The following is a 22046-nucleotide window of genomic DNA, read 5'->3' on the forward strand; positions in this document are numbered from 1 at the left end:
CAGAATTTGGTAACTGTATACATAGTTATGATTGTTTCTCTGTTTCTAGGAATACACTATAGATATAATTTTTGCTCAGACTTGGTATGACAGTCGTCTAAAATTTAACAGCTCAATGAAGGTGCTTATGCTTAATAGCAATATGGTTGGAAAAATTTGGATTCCAGACACTTTTTTCCGGAACTCAAGGAAATCTGATGCTCACTGGATTACAACTCCAAATCGTTTACTTCGAATCTGGAGCGATGGGAGAGTGTTATACACTCTAAGGTAGGTACTTGTTAACTGAATAGGAAAAGCTCCCCAACTGTTTTCCACACAACTATGAATTCAAAAATATTGAATATTAATAATATTTTTGGCATCTCTTGTAAAAAAGGAGTTTACTAAAGGAGAAAAAAAAGAGATTATTTGATCATGTAAACCATGAAATTAATTGTATTGAATTACATTGCTTAGATAATTGTGTAAAGGCAATTTGAAAGGGACAGAAAATTTTAATCTCCTTTAGGTACAGGAAAGACTAAAGAAAATATGTTATACAGCATGTTGTCACATATTGAAACAGACTACCCAAGGAAGTGGTGGAGTCATCATCCCTGGGAGTATATAAAAGACACGTGGATAAGGTGCTTAGGGATATAGCTTATTGGTGGACATGACAGTGCTGGGTTAATGGTTCGACTTGATGATCTCAAAAGATTCAGTGATTCTGTTATTCTATGTAGCACCATGGTCACTAACATATTGCAGATCTAGTTATAAATTGTTTTGCAAACTGACTTTTCTAAATAGTTAGTATCTAATTCCCACCAGGTTATATTCTGTAAGTAAAATACTTCAGATAATAAAAATAATAACATTTTGATTAAATCAAGGGCTCCAGTTCTGCATATAATTCTTGTTTTTCATTGCAAGATATTAAAATCAACAAAGCTGTTAATCCAAATTAGGCATAAGGAAACATGTTGTTGAGCAAATGGGAGATGCTTGTAGTGATTTTAAGGTTACCATCTAGGCTATCTGTGCTGATCTTTGAGTCACTTTTCAAATGGTTTTTGAAAGGCTGTAGTCTACAGAAAGCATTTTATAGCCATCTCTCAGATTTATATTTTAAGTGTATCTAAAAAATCTTGTAATAAATTAGGAGCTGATCAAGCAGTGCATGCAGAGGACACCATTACCCTGATTCTTCTCTTAAGAGTTTACTTATTTACAAACAAAATGTAACACCTTTTAATTACATTCTTTTCAGTCATTTAAGACGTTTTTATATGCTGAGTAGTTGTGTTTATGAACAATTTATGTCTTCTATATCAGAAGTAAGAAGAATTAGAATGCTTTAGAAAGATTCTCTTTGCTGAGTTTTTCCTTAGTATACTTGATTTGAGACCATACAGATGTCTCTGAAGAGCACTTTTAAAACAGTTGATTATGCTAATGTTTATAAAAAAACCTATAGAGAGACTCTTCTGTTAACATACTAGTTTTTTTTCTTTTTGTAGCTAACAATTCTAGTGTCATACTTCAACTATACCCATCCATTGTTCATAGTTTCAATGTACAATGTCTTTTAAAAAGAGTCTAAATAACACAAAGAAACAAACACACACAACCAAGAAAACTGTGTGAGCATTCCTAGAGCAAACGGTTAGAATTTTTGTGCTAGAGCATAAACAATGAACTAGTAGTAAAACAGCAGAACAAGCAGTCATCCAGCACCACAACATGCAAACATCTGTATAGATGAGGATATGGCCTGAATTTGGCATTAGGTGGAATAACATTGTGAGGGTCGTATGTTGGTTGTTGTATGTACAATAACGGGATCTGACAGTGCTCCAGGTTCATGGACTCCCCTCTATCACCACTCTTTCCCTGTTGGTGACTCAGGGAGCAGACATGGTGATTTTGTCAGTCAGGCTTGCTGAATCTTCTCTGAGGATAGTCCTTGGTTTGTCCATTGCATCCATCAATGATTCCAGTTGTGTTGCTTGTAAGTCTAGGGTTTTTTAGATTTTTCTTTAAGCATTTGCGTATCCAAAGGTTGAAAATAGAAAACAAAGACAATAAATGCATATACTGTAGTTTGCAAATTTGAAAAGACTCTCAGAGGGATCCAAGTGTTTTACTTTGTATAAGGCAAGGAATACATCTTCCCTTATAAACCTTTCTCTTGGTCAGGACAAATTTCTAGAAAATTCCTAGTGATACTTTGTGTAGAATAACTACTTTGTTCACAGACTTGCAGAATCTTCCTTTCTCCATCTCTTTTTGTCTTGTATGTTAGATATTGTTTACAGTCAAATATGCAAGCATTACATTAATTTTCAAAGTCGATCTTAGTGGATATTCCGACTTTCTTCACAGTGTTACCAACAAAGAAAGTATTTTAAACACAAAGAAGGCAATTTGGAATCTATCCCCTTACTAGTGAAAGTGGAAGAACTGGGTTTTGAATTGGTTGCTTGGAAGCTTTTTGGAAATCTATGATAGTATTTTCAAAAGCAGCAAGAAATTCAGTTGATAACGTTGTGAGTTCCAAACTACTTCTAAAATGTATATTAGTTGCATTAAGTATTTAAATGCATTAGATGTTAAATGAGTAGCAATACTGAGTCTGCTCTTCCCTATCCATGCTGTTGTCTTCACTAGAACCACTTCCATGAGTATAGAACAAGCCCAGGAGTGTCCCCATAGAACAAGCCCAAGAGTGCACCCACTTCCTCTCTTTTGTATATAACCACAAGATGCAGTGATGCAAAATGCAATTTTACTGACAAATGCATTCTCCAGAAACTTCCAATATTTGCTGTCATAAACTCCCCTACTTGCCATGCCTTTAGTCCCTGCCTTTTATTCTCTATTTCTCAAATAAATTGAAATTTTTGAAATGGCTTGCTGCAGATCCTCATGTTGTGTTGGTGGTTTTTGTTGGTTGGTGGTACATGGTTGGCCATTAATTGGCAAAATTTATTTCTGTGCATGTTCTTTACTATCTAGTCTAAAATGTCTGGATGCTTGGATATAATTTTTTTTTCTTCTCCTTCTTTTTCTAATTAGGCTGACAATTAATGCTGAATGTTATCTTCAGCTTCATAACTTTCCTATGGATGAACACTCCTGTCCACTGGAGTTTTCAAGCTGTAGGTGGTAAAATATTTGGGTTGTTTTTTTTTTTCCTCTTTTCATTCAGACTTCAAATTTCATTAAATTCTGGCAGCAAGAGAGCAACTGTTTACTTTTTAAAGCCATGTAGTAATGGAAAGAACCGACTTGTTTACGTTTTTATTAGATTTATTGCGTTATTTAATACATTATTAAATGCAGCAATGAATAAGTTGAATTACATGCATTTAATTTTGTTGAAATAGTAAAAGTACTCTTATTGCTTTGGAATCTGATCTAATGCCCATTCAAGTTAATGTAAATCTATTACCCTGGAAGAACTTTACTTTTCATGCCTGCCAGATTTGCCAGATTTGAATTAGTTCCATATGGTATACTTAAAATGAAAAAGAAGATCTATCTTCCTCAACCTCTTCCTGTAAATACTTAATTAGTGTAAGAAGTCCTTTCCCTCTTTGTGAGACTTATTTGTATGACCAAGAAACACAACTTTCAGACTTCATTTAATATAAACTATTTAAGAAAAAAAAAATCCAAAGAGCATGGTACCATTACTGGCGAAAGAAACCCAAACTGCCTGAACATAGCTAAACAACTTATTCCTGAATGTGAAACTTAATAGGCAATGAAATCAAACTTCAGTGATTCTTTTTAAATTAATGTTTTCATTTATTACTTCCTTCTTGAGTGCTTCCCGCTAAATGATAGCTGATAGCTCCATTGATTAAATACTTTTGCCACACAAGTGAGTCTTGCTTAATTTTATTTCTGCCTTTCTGCAAAGTCACATGGGCAACGTGAAAATTGAGAAGGCTGCAACTTCCTTGAAGTTGACTTACTGGACAGTGAATCAAGCCATAAAAAAAGAAATTCTGGGAATAACAGGTGCAGAAATTTGAATAAACATAAATGGGAATTTTATCAGCATCCTTTTAAAGTCTTTGTGGTCTTTTAATGATAATGTATATTACATTTGTTTATGAATTCATAGTGATGATTCTGAGCCAGTTTTTCATATCTGAGTTTCAGAATATTTTGTAGATATTTCCTAAACATTCGCATTTACATAGTTTTTGATTGGTCATAGATTTATCAAGTCTTAAAACAGGTTACATATTCTGTGGTTAAATTTTAAGTGTGAACTATAGATTTACTTTGTCTCTGATACGCTTTATGGATACCCTCAGTTTAGTTTATGAAAAACTTCAGAGATCACAAAACATGCTTTGGTATATACTGTAACTGAATGCTTTATTTGTTCTATTTTATTCTAGATGGATATCCCAGAAATGAAATTGAATACAAATGGAAGAAAACATCTGTAGAAGTGGCAGATCCAAAATATTGGAGATTGTATCAGTTTGCGTTTGTAGGGTTACGAAATACAACTGAAATTTCTCATACCTTGTCTGGTAAAGCAAAGTGTTATTTCATACAAATCTATGTATAGCAAGAATAACAGATGAGGGTAAAACTGAAAACCATTTTCAATCTTGTGTAAGTATTCTTTTTTTTTTTAATTTATAGGTGATTATATTATTATGACAATCTTCTTTGATCTCAGCAGACGTATGGGATATTTTACTATTCAGACATACATTCCTTGCATACTCACAGTTGTTCTTTCATGGGTGTCATTTTGGATCAATAAGGATGCAGTTCCTGCAAGGACTTCTCTGGGTAAGAATGTCTATTTTTTCAACCTTGAAGGGTCTGATACTCCCCAGGAATACAAATCTGCAGCAAGGATTAAATTAACTACAGTTTTTTCCTCTTCAGATTGTGACCCTTGGTCATCCTTTCTCTTGAACTGCAAGATTAAGAGTAGGAAGATCCTACTGTGTTTGCACAGCAGGCTTAAGGAGGGAATGTTAAGAATGGAAATCTGGAAATCTTGATCCAAGCTTTGTGAATCTACTGTTGTTCACAAAAATATTTTTTCTTCTGTATGTTTTTTTTGTCATCTCCAGGGACAACAATATGGCAGTCATTAGTCTGACAAGTAGGACTAAACTCTTAGCATCATGGAACAAATAATGTCATTACTACACAGGTGAAAACCATGAAGATCTGCTTTCTTTTGGGGTTTGTTGGGATGTTGTTGTTGTTTTTTAATAAGAGAAATTCAATTGTTCTTTTAAGACCAGGATAGGACAGAATGTTTGCAACCAGTTTCACTTCAAGCAGCTGATGTGCTGTACAGAGAGTACAGAAGTGTGTTACAAGTTCTGCTACAGACATTATTCTGTGTTAGTGTCATCTTGGCTGACTTATTTAGCAGGCTGTCAGTCTCCTGTTTTTGACTGTTTAGGATTCATTTGTTGCCCTGGAGAAGAATAGTAATCCCTACATAAAGCACAATGGACAGGGGTGTATGGAGTGACAAAATACACATTAGCAACTTTGAGCTTAGCAATGACAGATGATTTTACTAAAATTGAGAAGGGCCGTAAGACCTATTTTGGGGAAAAGATCAAGAACCAAGAGTATACTGTAGGAAGTGAGATGTGAGTTAATTTTCCTCATCAGATTATAGGATTGTGAACACAACATTCCCATGTTATAGGAACAATTTCTATCAGAAGGGTGAGTTCAGACTTTAACAACTCCCTGCCTTTCCCACTGAAACTGGACCACTTAATGAATCAAGAAAGTAAACAAAAATGAGCATGACTCAGTAGCCTAATGAAAAGTTAAGCAAGAAAATCTGTCTTGGATCTTAACTTTGTGCTTTTTAAAAGTACTGCAAAATTGAGTAAAGAGGGCCTAAAATCTTGAATAAATAAGTGAAACTCTCTCTTGCTAGTTTCAAATCTTGATTTAGAAATTTATTGTAATATTTTTTTGACTGACCAATCATTAGATATCATTTTAGATACCATCTGAAAAGACACTAGCTATAACAGGAAAAGCTGTTGCATTGGTACCATGCTAGCTGCTAGAAAAATTGCCTTTGATCTTATGGTCAAGATAGAGTTTTCATGCTCCCACTTCAGCAGTACTAATCTCTATCTACTTGAGATGTACTACAGATATTTGCAGTATCGTATTTACAGCTCCCTGCAGCTAACTCTTGAGTTCCTTTTGTGTCAACATGCAGAAGCTGTTGTTTGCCAGATTGTAGGATGACTTTTCTCACATAGAGATGTTCTGGTGAAGAAGAAAAAGAACACCAGTCAAACAGACACAATTTTACAGAAAAAGACTAAGCAATTAAGACAAGAAAGCCAAAACTAAGCAAGGTCCATCATGGCAAGAGTCGTGATGTCATGGAAGATTTGCTTCCTGTGACAGTGCCCTAGTATGCCTTTTACATAGGAAGACTCAAAAAGTCCACATCTCCTTTTGACCTCTCTGAAGAGAGGTCAGTAAAGGGAACAGTGGGTGTGACTTCACATCTGGAAGCTGTGCTGGAGTCTGGTACACTGAAGAGGCTTGGACCCTTTTCTTCTGTATATGATGAAAGATCCTGGCAGATTGTGGTTTCCAAAAGCAAAAGGTTTGAGGTGGTTAAAGGTGTTTAGATATTTAACTATGAATAGAAATGCCTAATTGTTTTCCAAAAGCATCTAGTGGGAGGGATAGACTTTTGAAAAATTCAGTCACTTTGCCCTTTTAAGTATGTAATTTCATTGGGAAATCTGTTGCAAAATGAACACTACTTTTCTTCTGCAAGCTCAGTTCATAGTAATTCCTGATTCCACGCTTTGATTTAAAAACCCTACACAGCTTTAGACTTGTGTAACGTGTTTTTTTGGGTTTTTTTTGCAATAAGCCTGTGCATGTAAATAAATTATTTGTGTATTCAAGTATGACTCTCCAAAGGAAAGGTCACATGTTAATTTTGGACTGTTTAAAAAAGACTTTGCATCTCCCTGAAGCTTCAAATATAAGAAAAAAGTGTTAACACCTTCTAAATGTTAAACCGGTGAAAAGTGATATAGCTGAGATTGAGAACACATTGCTGTTAGGGCCAGCTTGTTCTTTTAATTAACTTGTATGTAAGTGAATCAAGGGAAACATTTTCTATTACTTAAGACACAGCACTGTAAAAAAATACCTAGCAACTTAGAGAATGAGACCAGAGAGTCTGTGAAGGTCATCTAGCTTGATCTGCTAAATGTCAGAAGCAAGCAATTGAAAACATTATTTTTTTTTCTGATGCTTTCTGAAAGTTTGAAGTCATTGATAAGTAATACTTTTTTTTTTCTGAATATGTCCTTCCATACATTTTAATCTTTCAAGAGCCAAAAGACTTTTTTTTTGTATGTTTGTAAAATTTGTGTGCTTATTTGTACCTGCTTCTCTATTGTATTTGATTTATGTGTGCATTCTCTAACAGATTCACACAAACTTTCTCAGTGTTATTGTTTATTCAATATGTGTTGAAAATGAGATGAATTTAAACTGAAGGTAAAATGTACTGCCTTCTATATGATCCCACAGTGGCTGCTGGATCCATAAAGATGGCTTCTTGCAAAGCACTGATGGGTGGGGTTGAGATCAGCAGTAAACTCTGCTGTGGCTTGGTTCTTGTATGCCTCCTGAATGTATTAAAGCCAATTGAAGGATTTTTGGTGACAATATGGTTGGATTATTTATACATTTCCTTCTTTCTGTCTTTCTTTCTTTTTCAAAAAGGCATTACAACGGTGCTGACCATGACAACATTGAGCACAATTGCTAGGAAGTCACTCCCAAAGGTTTCCTATGTGACAGCAATGGACCTTTTTGTTTCAGTTTGCTTCATTTTTGTGTTTGCTGCCTTGATGGAATATGGCACCTTGCATTACTTTACCAGCAACAGAAAAGGGGACAAAGGAAAAGAAAAGAAGGCAAAATCTAAGCCATCTGTAAGTTTAGCCATACAGAATGCTCTTTGTTGTTGTAGCACTGATTTTGAGACACAGTTCTTAAATTCTTAAGGTCTACATTCAAAGATAATTAATGCTAATATTTATTTTAGATTTTTTTTACAGCGGATGGCTTGTATTAATTTTCTGTAAGTATTACTGATAAGCAAAGGTTTTAGATCATTCCACTCATATGTGAGTGAGAAGACATAAACCTAATCTAGAGAGTGGTTTGATATAGTATTCCATGCTTCCAAGCCAGGCCCAAGTTCTTCTAGAGCTGTCTATGGAGTGTGTGCCCTCGGAGACAGTTCTGTTTGGCCACAGTGCTTCTGAAAATAACACTTGGCAGAGAACTGTAGGTAAGATTGTATCAGTAGAGATAATGTAAATGAACTGAAGGTGTGAGGATTTGTTTGGATCTGCATCATCTAACTGAGGTCTTAGCTCACTAACTTTGCAAAGGAAAAGGTGCTTATTATTGGTCAGTATTCTGACTCCCTTCCTCTTCAGAAATCCTACTTTAACCTTTTTTATTAAGTTACTTCCGTGTTTCTTTCTGGTAGAATGGACCTTCTGTATATATGAGTTGATGTTTATATGGTGTAAATCCCTACCTATCCCAGAAAAAAGTATTACTCAGTTTTAAGGGGCTGTTTATGTAGTAGGAACTTCTAAAGAATCTATGGTTGGAAGCCAGTAAAAATATTTAAAGCTAATCTTTAAACTAATAAAACATTGAGGTAAAGGTGTTAAATAACTTATTCATTCAAATGCTAGTCTTAATATCCAAGACTTGATTGTAGTTATCTATTCCAGATAATTTCATCAAAGCTGGAGTACAGCTGAATCATATCAGTTTTGTTTTCTGGGTGAGGGTTCCACTTGTGTAAGATCAAAAACAAATTGAGATGAAACCACAGAAGCTCAGAGATGGAAATGCAGAAGTCCTGTTGTGAATGACATCCATTCTTGACTAGTGTTGGAAAGCACTGATGCACTCCTTTTGAGCAGTGATGCTGTGGAAGAATGTTTTATAGTGGCACTATGAGGTGCTATGCCTTAATAGCAGGGAAATGTGAGCCTTTGTGCTTCATATGGTGAGCTGGTCTGAGCAGATCAGCTCTGGCTTAAGGCTAGTGGTGAAGGGTTAATATTGCTCTGTGCTGCCTTGGTCAGACATCACTATAATCCTCAGGGAATCAAGCACAGCCAAGAGAACTGGTCAAACCTCCTTCTTGTTGTAGTAGAAGCAAATATGGGCATAATGGGCAAGAATGAAAAACAGGCTTTGGCAAGGGCCACATTAAGCAACGAGGGTAAAACATAACAAAGGCTGCAGAATTTGGAGAACTTCCCAGTGTTGGCATAGCAGATTCAGTTTTAAGTTGTAGCATGAGATCTTGACAACACTAAGGGAACAGGGAACTGAAATAGTTCTGATCTCAGCATGTATGACAAGGAGAAAAGGGAAAAGAGAGGGAATACTGCTTATTCAAACCAGGGAGATATTAAAGATCAGCTGCTTGAAGATCAGAAGCCATTGAAGTGGTTTGCAAATATAGTCTATTGAATGAAGTAATGGACTTCCCAGAATCCGTTCACACATCAGACATTTGTGCAGTAATCTAGCAAATGCTTTGAGATTTTAAGTGCATATGACAATTTAAAATGTAAAATAATGCTGAGATGGAGACTATGACACATTAAATAAACAGGTGCAGTTTGGACTAAGATTGAACTCAGCAATATAATAACACACTGACCTGTTATGGTTTACTGGAATGTTAAAGCATGTTTTTTTGTTTCTAAGTGGTTGAAAAATAACCGTCTTCTCACACAGAATGTTTCAGTGTGTTGTGTCTATAAACCTACTACGTAAGAGATTATTCTATAAAAGGATGGGTTTAAATTTAATATACTTAGATGCAAGGAACCTGATAAATAGTTGGGTTTTTTTTCCAATGGTGTTTTATCAAAAGCTATAAAACTTCACATTCCAAACAAAACAATTAAATACATAATCAGATTAATTAATGAGAGGTAGTAAAATAACGGTATCTTTTTTTTTCTCTTTTCCCCTTTATCTTTGTCAAGGACTTCTATTCATTCTCCTTCTCTTGTATTTATGGATATGTAACCGAAAAAAAAAAAAAAATAAAGACTCAGTTGAATATCTTAAAATTCTGAATTACAGGTGCTTTTTTCCATGGAAAACCTGCCTTGCATAAATCTTCCATTTCATTTGTAAAATGCAGTAAAAGCTTGTTAGTCCAGGTACTGATACCTATAAGGTGCAGAAAATGCTCTTGTGAAAAAAATGGTGAGATTTTAGGAATGATGGCAGCAGTTTTGTTTTACAAAGCATTTGATGGCATTATTCAAGAAAGGCAGTGTGAATTGGCTTATGTAAATCCACATGAGTAATAATAATGAATTTGGGCAGGAAAGATTAAACTTAATTAGTTATGGGTCTTGTTCTGATCATCATTTCACCTGAAGTGACTACATCATCTATGCTATGACCTCCACAGACAATGGTATACTTTTGTAAATTTATTAGTGCTGATGCAGAATAATTTGGGTTTGGTCCAGTCAAAGTGTATGATAAATGCTCCTCACAATGTATGGAGTTTTATCTACAGTATCTGTAGGCATGTACATGCACAATTGGTGTGTGCTACTGTATCGTCACGTTTTGTTGTTTTGGGTTTCTTAAGTTTCTGACAATTGATACAAGGTCATTTTCTTGTGAGGCATTGACTTTTTTTCCCTTTTTCTCTCACACTATCCCTTTCTTACACACATTTTATATATTCCCTGTAGGTAGGTCTATAAGATGGCACTGGTTTTCCGTCTCTCTCAAGCCACCTCTGCAAAGCTGTAATTCCGTAGCCAGCTCCAATTTGTGCTCGTGACATGAGCAATGAAAAGCCATACTTTTATTTTTAACTCCTCCCATGGTGTTTCTGAGTTGAGGATTCCTGTTTTACCCTGCTAGTAGAATCAAACCATGCCACAAATCCTACAGTGGCAGAACCAACAGTCAGAAGAATCTTGTAAAGCCAGAGTAGGCATGAATCAGAAATAGTCATCTTTTTCTATATATACTCAACAAAATCATGATTTAGTAAGTTAAAAGAAATTTGAAGTTACTTTTTATATTTTATAAAAATAAGCCCTGTTTGTAATACCTCAAATAAGTTTAGAAGGATAGCATTATCAGTATTTTATCATAACTGAAAAGAATAATGAGGTCCTTTAGGATGATAATTATCTCCCTAGATCATGATGTCTAAAAGGTGTTGAGACAGCAGACTGTATAAAACTTCCACTGGTAAAGACATATATTAAGTAAACCCATTAAAAATGTGGTTGATATTGCACTGCTTTAATATCATCCCTTGGGACACTGGGCATATAGATGTGTCACTGCAACATGTAGATCTTTGTATACTGTTCAGATTAATTCCATCTAAGTGGGACAACAGGACTGTCAAACAGAAAAAGAATCTAAATTATGTGTCTTTCTGCTTTTCACATTTTTGCTCATGTTTTTTTCATTGCATATACTTATTTAAGAGAACTTGTGTTCTGTGTTTCAATATCCAGTTAGTTCTTCTAACTGCATCCTTTCCTGCGCTTTTTCCTTATGTCACAAAGTATGGAAATGGCAGAAAAGGCAGAAGACAATGTAAGAGAAGTGTTGATGTCTGAAGATTATAGAAGAGATACCAAAGTTTGGGGGGTCGGATTGTTGTTGAAAGTAGGAAGATTATGGAGTAGTTTATAAAGGGTATGGAATTTAGAAAGAGAAAAAAGGACAGATAGAGAAAGTGGATGCCTGAAAATATTTAGGAAAAAAAGGATGAAGGGTGGAGAACTGTATGAAAACAAAATTGTAGAAGGGCTGTGGCAGTGCCAGTAAAAGGAAAGTGAAAAGACTAAAGCCACAGGAAAGGGAATAGCAAAGGATAAATGTACTAGGCAGTAAGGCAACTAGATTTTTTTTCTATGAAAATTATGAACCTTAAAATCTGTGATACTGACTTTTTAGCAGATTGCAAGAAGATTGAGTTATGCCCACAGAAAGTAAAATTAAGAATTAAGAAGTGGATTAATCGATTTCCTGGGCTTGAATGGCATTCTCCTAAGGAGACTTTTGTCTCGGTTTCTAGAAGTGGACTATGTTGTTTAGGGATTTGACATCAGAATGTTAGATGACATAGCCTGACCTTATGTATCTCTGTCTCTTAAACTTCGCCAGTGATGCTGTACTAATCCCATTAGCTTTTTTCCTCCTTTTTTTTCCCTCTTTTTTCTTTTTTTGTGAAAATGTAGCTTCCAGAAACACATCCAGTCTCATTCTAAAGCCTCCAAATAATGACAGAACCATCATTCCCTTGGTAGTGATGCTTATAGCCTCTTTGTGGACTTGTTTGTGACCCAGTTGTGAAGCTGTGACTGACTTAAAAATGTTCATTTGTGTTATGTAGATGGGATCAGCTAACCCTGTCTGTGTAACTAATTATCCAGTATTCCCAAATCCCAGCACAACCCAGTTTTCGCCGTGGCAGGTGAAAATCATTCAGGATCTTTTGCCTGCATAAGCTAATTATATACAGCAGTTCTGAATTTGCAAAGCTCCCCAAACTGTTTTCTTTAGTATTAAGTTTCTGCATGTTTTGCTGAAGGTGCTTATATCAGCCTTTATTAGGGAAAGCCTGTGGAATTATTTAATGTGAAGATAAAAAGATCCAAAAAACTGTATTCTTCTTTTCTGTTTTTCTTAAGAAACCACCTGCAATTGCTGTTCGACCTGGATCAACACTAATTCCAATTAATAACATTAATCATCTCCCTGAACGTGATGATGATTTTGGATATGAATGCCTAGAAGGCAAAGACTGTGCTAGCTTCTTTTGTTGTTTTGAAGACTGCCGCACAGGATCTTGGAGAGAAGGAAGAATACACATCCGTATTGCAAAAATTGACTCTTACTCACGAATCTTCTTTCCAACTGCCTTTGCGTTGTTCAATCTTGTTTACTGGATTGGATATCTTTATCTATAACTTTCAGAGGTTTGACAAACTCAGAAAAAAAACCTAATTAAACAGTCATTAACACTTTTCAGTGAGCAGTCAAAGATTAGAGCCAGTCCAAAATGACTCAAATTGTTTGGATGCTTTAAAAATTTGGTACAATGAGAGGAAATATGAGGATGTAGTCTCCCTCTTGTGATCAACTATAGAACTGATATTGGTATTTTTAGATATCTCTAAGATTCAAATTGCCTGAACACACATGTAGTTTTGTCCAACTATAAGTAAATGCAGCACAAAGATGCTGCATCATTTAACTGGACAGTTCTACATAAGCTTTCCAATTTAATCCCAAATAATAATGAAGATATATTTTGTAGCATCTCTTACGTCTTTACAAAGAAAGCCTTAATAAAGAGGGATTAGTTATTCTCATCCATTTATTCTCATCACCATAAGGTGATGATTTTATTAAAGCCTGATTTAAAAATGTTGAAATGGAACATTTCTATTTTTCAACCTGACATTTGTTCTCTGCAGTATGTTAAAAAGAGTGATTAGATAATAATTACATTCAGATTTATATAGAATGCATAGATTAGAGCAAAGACAAATTGATATATAACAAAAAACCCAAGGGTAATTCTGAGCTTGTCTTATCCTGACCATTGATACAGGCTTTTGACTTTCAACCTTTGTTTACATTTATGTCTATGGTCCATCTTCCATTACTTCATTGTTGTGAGTTCACTGAAGTTCTCCGAGAGGGCTACAACTTTTAAAAATTCTTACAGACCTGCCGTTGCTTGCTCGTTTCATAGAAACCAGAGTGATGTTGGCTGGGATTCTGTCTGTTAAGCATTATCTGACCATTAAGCCTAATGCTTTTCACATCCTCCCTGTTCCTGTCTCTTTTGTCTGATTCATACTCGGGGACAGAGAAAAAGTTGCAACTCTACATTTGGCAGAATTTGTATCATCAAAGCTTTGAAAAGCTGTAACAGTGCTATAGTCATTATATTCAAAGCCATTGTGTTAAATCTTGAGCCCTAAGAGTGTAATGTGTGACCTGCTCCACTTTGCAAACAGTATGATTTTGTAGATTCTGCTTGTTACTGGGTACACTGCTCACTGAGACAAAGCCAACTGATATGAATTTACTGAAACTGTGTTATGGATTGCTATGTAATTGCCTCATTGATATTTGTTTGCTTTTAATGGAAAAGTACTCTTGGGCAAGGCACGGAGTTAAAATAATCCTTATGCATTGCAGATCTTTCTCAAATAGGTGATGTATCCTCCCCCAGAATCATAGGACCGATTCTCCAGCCTTTCTGTGGTCACAGCTCCTGCTCATTTTGGTAGCATTTCTTTAGTAGTAGCCTTTCTGGACTAACTTCCCTGGCTTGACTTGCTCTCTGACAGCATTTAGTACCTCATTTCTATTTTAAAATCCTTTGTCTTCATTATGGCAAAGTGCAGTCTTTCCTCCTTTCTCAAAAAGAAACTGGTCTCAAGTGAGATTGCAAAAATCACTGTAAAATTAAGATATGCATTAAGTAAAAGTCAGAATTACACGGAAGACCTTACAGATCTTTAAAGAGGATTAGTGGGATTAGCATTTGGCTGTAGGTAGGGATGTTCAGTACTAGAGATAAAGACACGATTAATGTTTAATAATAGAAAATGATACATGAAAGACCCCTCCCAATATTTCTGTTGAATATGTTCCCTCCTCTGAATTCCTCAGAAAAGATTACTGTATTGTTATATTCTAGTTGGTAACAGATATAATAAGATATGAAATGCAATACATATTTCAGATGAAATGTTACTACAGTGTTCAGCCCCAACGTTTAATAGAGAAAGCAAAACTATGTGCAGTGATTCTGGAAGAAAGTGTTACAGAGAAGATCCCATTTTAATGGAAAATCTATTTTCATTATTTAGCTGAAGAAATATCAAAGTGGTCAAGAGAATCTGAAAGCCTGATGTTGAGGTTGGCTGACATTATTTGTTTTGTGACTTTTCAGAGCACCAGCTTCCCCTGACTGTTAGACTGAGCATAGAAGTGTGGCATCACTAACATCACTAATCTACTATAATGTGTTGTTTCTTTAGAGTCTCATTTTCAGAAAATGTTCAGTACAATGGAAACGAGTCCATTTTAATTCCAGAGTGCATTATGATACTGTTTGACAGCACACTAAACACATTCCTTTGTAGGAGGGATGAAGGTGGCTTCAGCAGCAGTGTGTTGGATATGTAGTTGGAAAGCAGTCTGCTTGCTATACAATACAAGGCCCAAATTTTGTGAGCTCCTGAGTTACATTAATTCACCTTTAAACAAAAGGAATTTGAAAGAACTTGGCACTTCAGAGAGGAAATACAAATTTCACAGCCTACTCTCCTCTGGCACATCTAGTTAGCTTTTCCTATTCATGTGGTTGTCAGTTGCCAATCAGCCTCCAGTGACTGAATTGGAGAACAGAAAACATCCAGAATTGGCAAGGGATGGATAAGAAGTCTTTCATCTCTAATTTCTATGAAACAATGTAATGGAGTATTAAACCTATTGAATGTTATGGCTGTTTGGCTTATTGATACCCTTGCTTCAGTCTGTTGACAAACTTTTCTGCATACTTCATTTGTTTCTGATGAAATAATTTTAGTTTCTCATAGTACTGTAAACTGCAAATAGAAATGGGAATGCGGTGAACTGTAACATGGCATGTAAGAAATGTATTATTTTAGTCCCGTGTGTTTTCTCTCAAATCCATATGTAAATGCTTGATTCCAAGAAATCAAAGTGACACTCAAAAAAAAAAAAAAAAGAGTCAAGAAACAGAGACTACAATAACTTGAACTTAGATACTTTTCAAATCTACCTGGATAAAAGTTCGTAGCTGGGGTCACAGTACTGGGAGACAGTACTGTGACCATTACTGCTTAAGCATATGCTTAAACCTACTCCTAATCAGTACTATGGTCAGACCAGAATTCAGAAAAGCATGTGCTAATTTATGTACTGTCATAAAGAGTGATGCTATCCTGAATTGCTGCCATTAACACATGCCTAATTTGTACTAATTTCAATAATGAGTGTTCAGTAGCTCAAATGATTCAACATTAAGGTTGTGAAGGTTACTCTTCAGTAACAAGTTTTCTCACTGAAAGAGAGACACATGAAGAGTAAAAATTACCATAAAGTTGGAGAAGTGGAAAATTCTGGGGAAAGTATCTTACACTGCACCTATCTTAGATTTTAGTTAGTGTATTTTTTCAAAAAGTGACTTTTCCTTGATATTTTTGTATTAGTGTTTACCAATTCTCTGTTTTAGTAGTGAGTACAGCTCATTGCGTTATTTTTTGTAAGGTTTTGTCTATGATTGCACTTCACTGATCTTCAGTGCATGTCTTCCTTGTCTGAATGAATCTGTTTACGTAGTGGCAATGCAACCAAAGCATGAGCTCTGGGTAACGTATTTTATATTCACGTGTCAATGTGCTTCAAAGACTTTAACCTTATCTGGTTTTCTGACATTCAGAGACATAGGATTGTGTAAGGCTTTGAAGGAGAATCACCTCCAGTGTGTTTTTTATAACTTTCAGTTGCTTACTTGCTGTGGCAGTAAAAGGCTTGTTTAAAATTGACATATGAACTGTGCTTTGTAGCTTGTGAACACCTTCAATTTTTCAATTGAAAGCCCAACAGGAGGAGTCATGATTTAAATATCTATCTTCTTAAAGTAAGATATGGGGGTTTTTTTAATTATGTCAGTCTTTTCAGTTTACTGTTTTCGAATACCTGAGAATTGGTGCAAACACATCAGGGTTTTTTTTAAAGTAATTGTTAATGTCATTTTTTTTAATTCATTGTAATTTCTTTCAATTATACATGAAATGTGATCTTTTATGTTTCTTAAGTAAAACCATTTTTTAGTCATTATTTTAGATGTAGAAAATAGAAACTAATGTAGAATTCCTCAGCTAAAAAATACAGGACCAAGTATTAGAAAGAATTATTGTGCGTCTGTTCCTGAAAAAGCTCAGTGAGCAACCACATGCCCCAGTGCATATACTTTGAGGGAGACTGACTCACAAGGAGAGGTTAAATGTTTTCCTGACTGTAGAAAAGGCCTCACCATTTCTTCATGCCATGGACTTGCTGTACAAGAATTTTAAGTCAATGAAAGTAATAGATCTGTCCTTCCTTTTTCAGTTCTCTTGCTTCTGCTTCACATGTACCAGCAACAGCAGTTGTAAACCTCTGTTGCCAAACGAATCAAAAGTTGAAAAATTATGTTTAGTTTACTCTTTTGTAAGTGAATGTTTCCAAAAGGTAGGGGGAATCATCTGACTGAGTGTGCAAGTCTGTGACCAAGTTCTGGTCCAAGACAGATGATGGAAATTTGCAGCTGGAGGCAGAAAGATGGTCATGTTTAATTCCACTGTGAGTGAGCAGTGACAGTTAATGTGGAAAAAAGGAAAAGATGGGGGAAAAAGTTTGCTGGGGGCAGTGATTCCAGAATCCAGTTGCATGAATGTGAGTGGCTTGTATTTTCTCACTGGTATTTCTGATAATACTCTTGATTCCCCTACAACATATATTTTTTTAAATAAAAAACCCAAATACTGTGCATTTCCTATTTACTAATTATGGACTGAATGAGCAGTAATCAAATTAAATAGGAAAAAATATTCTCTTTTATTCTCTTTGATTATTAATGAGAAAGCTTTTTAAAGTTGGTGAGCATTTATTAGTACAGCGAACACTGAGAAAGTGCTGATACCCAGGGGTCTACACTGCTGTTAGTCCCGTTGAGGGCTAAAATATTTGGGAATGGAAACCCAATCCACACTGCATTCAGTCACTGAGTTCCTCTCTCCTTCAGGGAGTGGAAATTGTGGATTTTGATTATGCCAGGCATGAACTAGAATAGCCGATGTACTCTAGGGAGATTGATAACAGTTTCTAGTTAAGAGGAAGTGTGATCTCCACCTGTGAGACTATAATTTGAAACAGGGTACCTGCTTTCCTTCAGAAGATGGATGTGTGCTGTGACTTCCAGAATGAAGGAGAAGCATCCCTGAACTTGATGCTTGTCATTGCACAAGAGCAGCTTCACTGAGTTGATTGTCTTGTTCTGAGGTATTACCTGTGGGGTACAAGGGGAGAGTTTTGGTTGCACTTCTGGGTAAGGCATCTAAATCTTGTCACAGGGCCTAGTACCCTTGTGTTCTGAATTGTCTTTTAGCTCTGTTATGATACTAGTGAAAATGCAGTGAATACTAAACTTTTGATTTTACCTAATAGTAAATCTCACTTGTTAATTTGAGAAAGCCAAAGTGTTAATGAAGGCTTTTGCAAAAGTCTCAGACAATCCACAGAGATAGGAGATTAGCTAAACTGTAATAGAATAAGGGGTCTAACCCTTTTCTCCATATGTAGGTCTAAGTGCCCACTAGCAATTTTTAAAGCCTTATGATATTTTAAAGGGAAAAAAAAATCTTTAAAAGTCCTGAGCAATGTCATTCCACTTCACAGTGATGGAACTTGTTTTGCCTGCAAGTGTTGTTTATGCTGTGTGAGGAAACCCATGAGGGATGTAAGACAGAAGACTTCTAAACTGTTCTACCTTGGTCTTCCTCTCAGTTCCTTTCTTAGTAAAGAGCAGAAGAGTAGGTGCATGGCATGTGTAAATGAGGGCAATTGTAACTAACAACAGGGCCTGAGTCTTCACTAGCTGGTAGAATGAAGAGAGACAGGAGTCTGCTTGCAGTAATAAGGCTTCTCTTTTGTAATTCTTTGTAGTTGCTGCTTTTCCATGCGAATCTCCATGCTTATCTGAGACTCAAACATTTTTCAGATTGGAAGCAAGTGTTTTTGTGTGTTTCTGGCTTCACAGAATGATCTCTATCATCAGGGTTTGAGCTTTGCTGGATTCAAAAGAAAATGTTTTCTCTTTGTTTCCCCATCCAGGCATTGCAGGTAGGAGATATCTTGCTGCCAAACATTGGAAAAGTGATATTCAGTTGATCCTGCTGAGGAGGCAGACTGACTCTGTGGGGCAACATTAAGATTACATTGTCATTTAGACTTGAAAAGGTTGAAGACTGTTAACAGCAATGTCCAGTACTGCCCCCACAGAGGATATACTAGTTATGCAAATTCAATTTTTAAAAACCAAAACCATCTACTGTGGGTGGGAAGTGAGAATGAGTCATTATTTCACTGCAGATGTCATTTCCCCTTTAATTGTTTTTCCTCCATAAGAAGACAGTAAATAGGAATCTTTTGGCTTGCGAAACCTGCAGAAAACAGGTCATGGTCATTTTAAACAGATAAAGTCATGTTTGCCTCTCTGGCCAGTGATAACATAGGTGTAGGAGCAATAAAGGCGCTTGCCATATGGCTCAAATTTTCCAAGGTAGGTAAATGTAGACATTTGCACATTGCCCAGTGTAAATATGCAACATATGTTAATGCTTTAGTCCCTGAAAAACATCTTAATGGTTTGTGTATCTTCACAATATCTTTTGTATTTCCCACCATTGTCCACTGTGAATGCTAAGACTTGTCTAAGCATACAGGGTTGCATTGTGATACCTTTACTTACAGTGTAAATAGAGCATATAATAAATAGAGTATGAACATTTCCTTAAATGAAACTAATGAATCAGAATCTGGCAATCTCATGGCGATAGGTATATTGAAAAGGCCAACATTTATTCTTAATTGTTGTTTCTGATTAAATGAATAATACTACTACAATTTGTATTTCTTTTCATGTTTTACAATCATAATGTATAGTCTAAAACTGAAATTTACAGAAATATCCTTAAAAATTAACATTTGTTGATTTAGTGGCACAGGCTGCCCAGAGGGGTTGTGGAGTCTCCTTCCTTGGAGGTCTTCAAGACCCACTTGGACATGTTCCTATGCAACCTGATCTAGGTGAACCTGCTTCTACAGGGGGGTTGGACTAGATGATCTCTAAAGGTCCCTTCCAACCCCTACTATTCTATGATTCTATGATTATATGCCTCAATATTTATTATTTTGAGGTTCCACTATTCAAATACACTCAAGCTACTTGTTGCAGCATCTATCATTGATATAGTGTTTTAGTGACTGACAGTTTGCCCTGTCAGCTATTTTTTTTTTTAAATTTTGTGTTAAAAAAAATAGAGATATTTTTATCTAAGTGAACATTCATACCATGTATTTAATTTGGTAGTGTTTTGGCACTAGTGGACAATGTTAAAATATTATGTATAAAATTTCTTTTTAAAATTATTTATTAAAGCCCTTGTGGATAACTTCCTGAAATAATTATGTAATGTGAAGATACATTATGTAACTCTCAGTGCTGCTCCTAAGGATTATACATAAAACACATTATATTGGTGCAAATTTATTCTTCTGTTTCATTTTCCTTTCAGAAGCCTCCTCCGTTGGGCTAATATTATTACTATTGTAAGTGTACTGGTATTTACAGTTCTACTCAGTTATTTGGTATTTTTCCAATAGCCTTGGTATGCTCTCATCCATTATTATATTCAATTAACGAGAAACATCAAGGTATCCTCACAGGCTTTTAATGTGATTAAGCCATGACTTTTTCAGCCTCTATTGAAATACTGTAATCTTTTGTCTGCAATGCCAAAGCTAAAGCATTTGCAGGTATTCAATTGATTGTTATTTGCTTCTCCATTTTGATAAAGTCTGTGTGCAAGGTTAGAGTGAAACATTGTGATCATCATTATGACATTTGACATTATTGATGAGCATGACTGAACCAGAAGACCGGTAAACTGATGATGCTCTTAACTAAAGCCTGTCCAGCAGAGATTTTGTGAGTGTGGTAGAAATTATACTTGCAATGATAAAGACATACATATGTATATAACCAAATGTACACTAGAAAGCAAGATATGAAAATTTTTAAATATACCTCAAGATCTGCTTGCTATTTTAATAAGCTTCCCCCTTCTCTAGCCCCTGCCATAGGAAAAATCTTCTAAATGTGACCAAAAATGTTAAAAAAACCCCTATTTAGATTTACACAGTTAAAATGTGGACGTGGTTCAGAAGCTTAAAAAAAATATGACATCATTTGATGGATCGTATGGATTCATTTGTAATTTAAGTCCATTTTGCTAAAAAGGAAAAAAGGGAGTCCATAAAGGTTTGGTTGAAGGTAGGCATTGATATCACTGAAGGTAAATGTGAAAATTCCCTCTTTGATGAAAAGTTGATTTATAGATATAGGCAGGAGTAAATTTCTTCAGTGCTGAGGAAGTTGCAATGATTGCATTTGTGGACTGGATAAATTCTCTTTATTTTGAGACTCTGTTGGTACCACAGTAAAAGATTGACTCAGACTTTTTTACTTTTTGTTATATCCTTAGTTTTTGGATGCCTCATTTTTCAATATGTAGTTTAAGACATATGGAAAAAAACGTGCTTTTCAGATTGTGAATATTTATACCTTTCTAAAAATCATCCCTTAAGCTTTCAGTTTAAAGCACTTCAAAAGTAACTAGGCATCACTGATAACATTTTAAATAAATATAAAGTTTAGATTGCTACAGAATATTACAGAAAGTTCAAATGTGATTCAAGATTAGAATTTTTTAGCCTTTGGTCTCTATTGCCTGTGGGATTTGATTTTATTTTGTTTTGTTTTATTTTATTTTATTTTATATTATTTTATTTTATTTTATGTTATTTTATTTTATTTTAAATTTCTTGAGATCTGTGGAGAGATGAAAGCAAATGGAAGGATTTCACCCTATGGGGCTTTTTTGACAACAGCATACCTCATGCAGAATAGTACATCAACTGCTAAAAGCATGTTTTATTTGAGAAATGATGAGGCTTTGTGACCGATAGCAGGAATAACACTAACAAGCTCAGACGGGAGATGCTTGTGGTCCTCATTATGGGAAGGGGCTTGGCTGCTCAAGGCTTTGAAAACAGAATTTTTGAAGTAAAATTATGAGACAGAGCTCAGC

At 35.4% G+C, this 22046-nt stretch overlaps 1 protein-coding gene across 1 annotated transcript in view; it reads left to right on the forward strand.

Annotated features, from left to right (window-relative positions):
• The window catches only part of GABRG1 (gamma-aminobutyric acid type A receptor subunit gamma1), a 60072-nt gene extending 47017 nt beyond the window's left edge, over nt 1–13055 (forward strand). The window contains exons 4-9 of the mRNA XM_061992710.1: nt 50–270; nt 3064–3146; nt 4404–4541; nt 4657–4809; nt 7771–7982; nt 12777–13055. Coding sequence (XP_061848694.1) covers nt 50–270; nt 3064–3146; nt 4404–4541; nt 4657–4809; nt 7771–7982; nt 12777–13055 — 1086 coding nt within the window. The remainder of the gene's footprint in view (nt 1–49; nt 271–3063; nt 3147–4403; nt 4542–4656; nt 4810–7770; nt 7983–12776) is intronic.
• The last annotated feature ends 8991 nt before the right edge of the window (nt 13056–22046 follow it).

Source organism: Colius striatus, chromosome 3 (genome assembly GCF_028858725.1).
Source record: "Colius striatus isolate bColStr4 chromosome 3, bColStr4.1.hap1, whole genome shotgun sequence".
Lineage (NCBI taxonomy): Eukaryota > Metazoa > Chordata > Aves > Coliiformes > Coliidae > Colius > Colius striatus.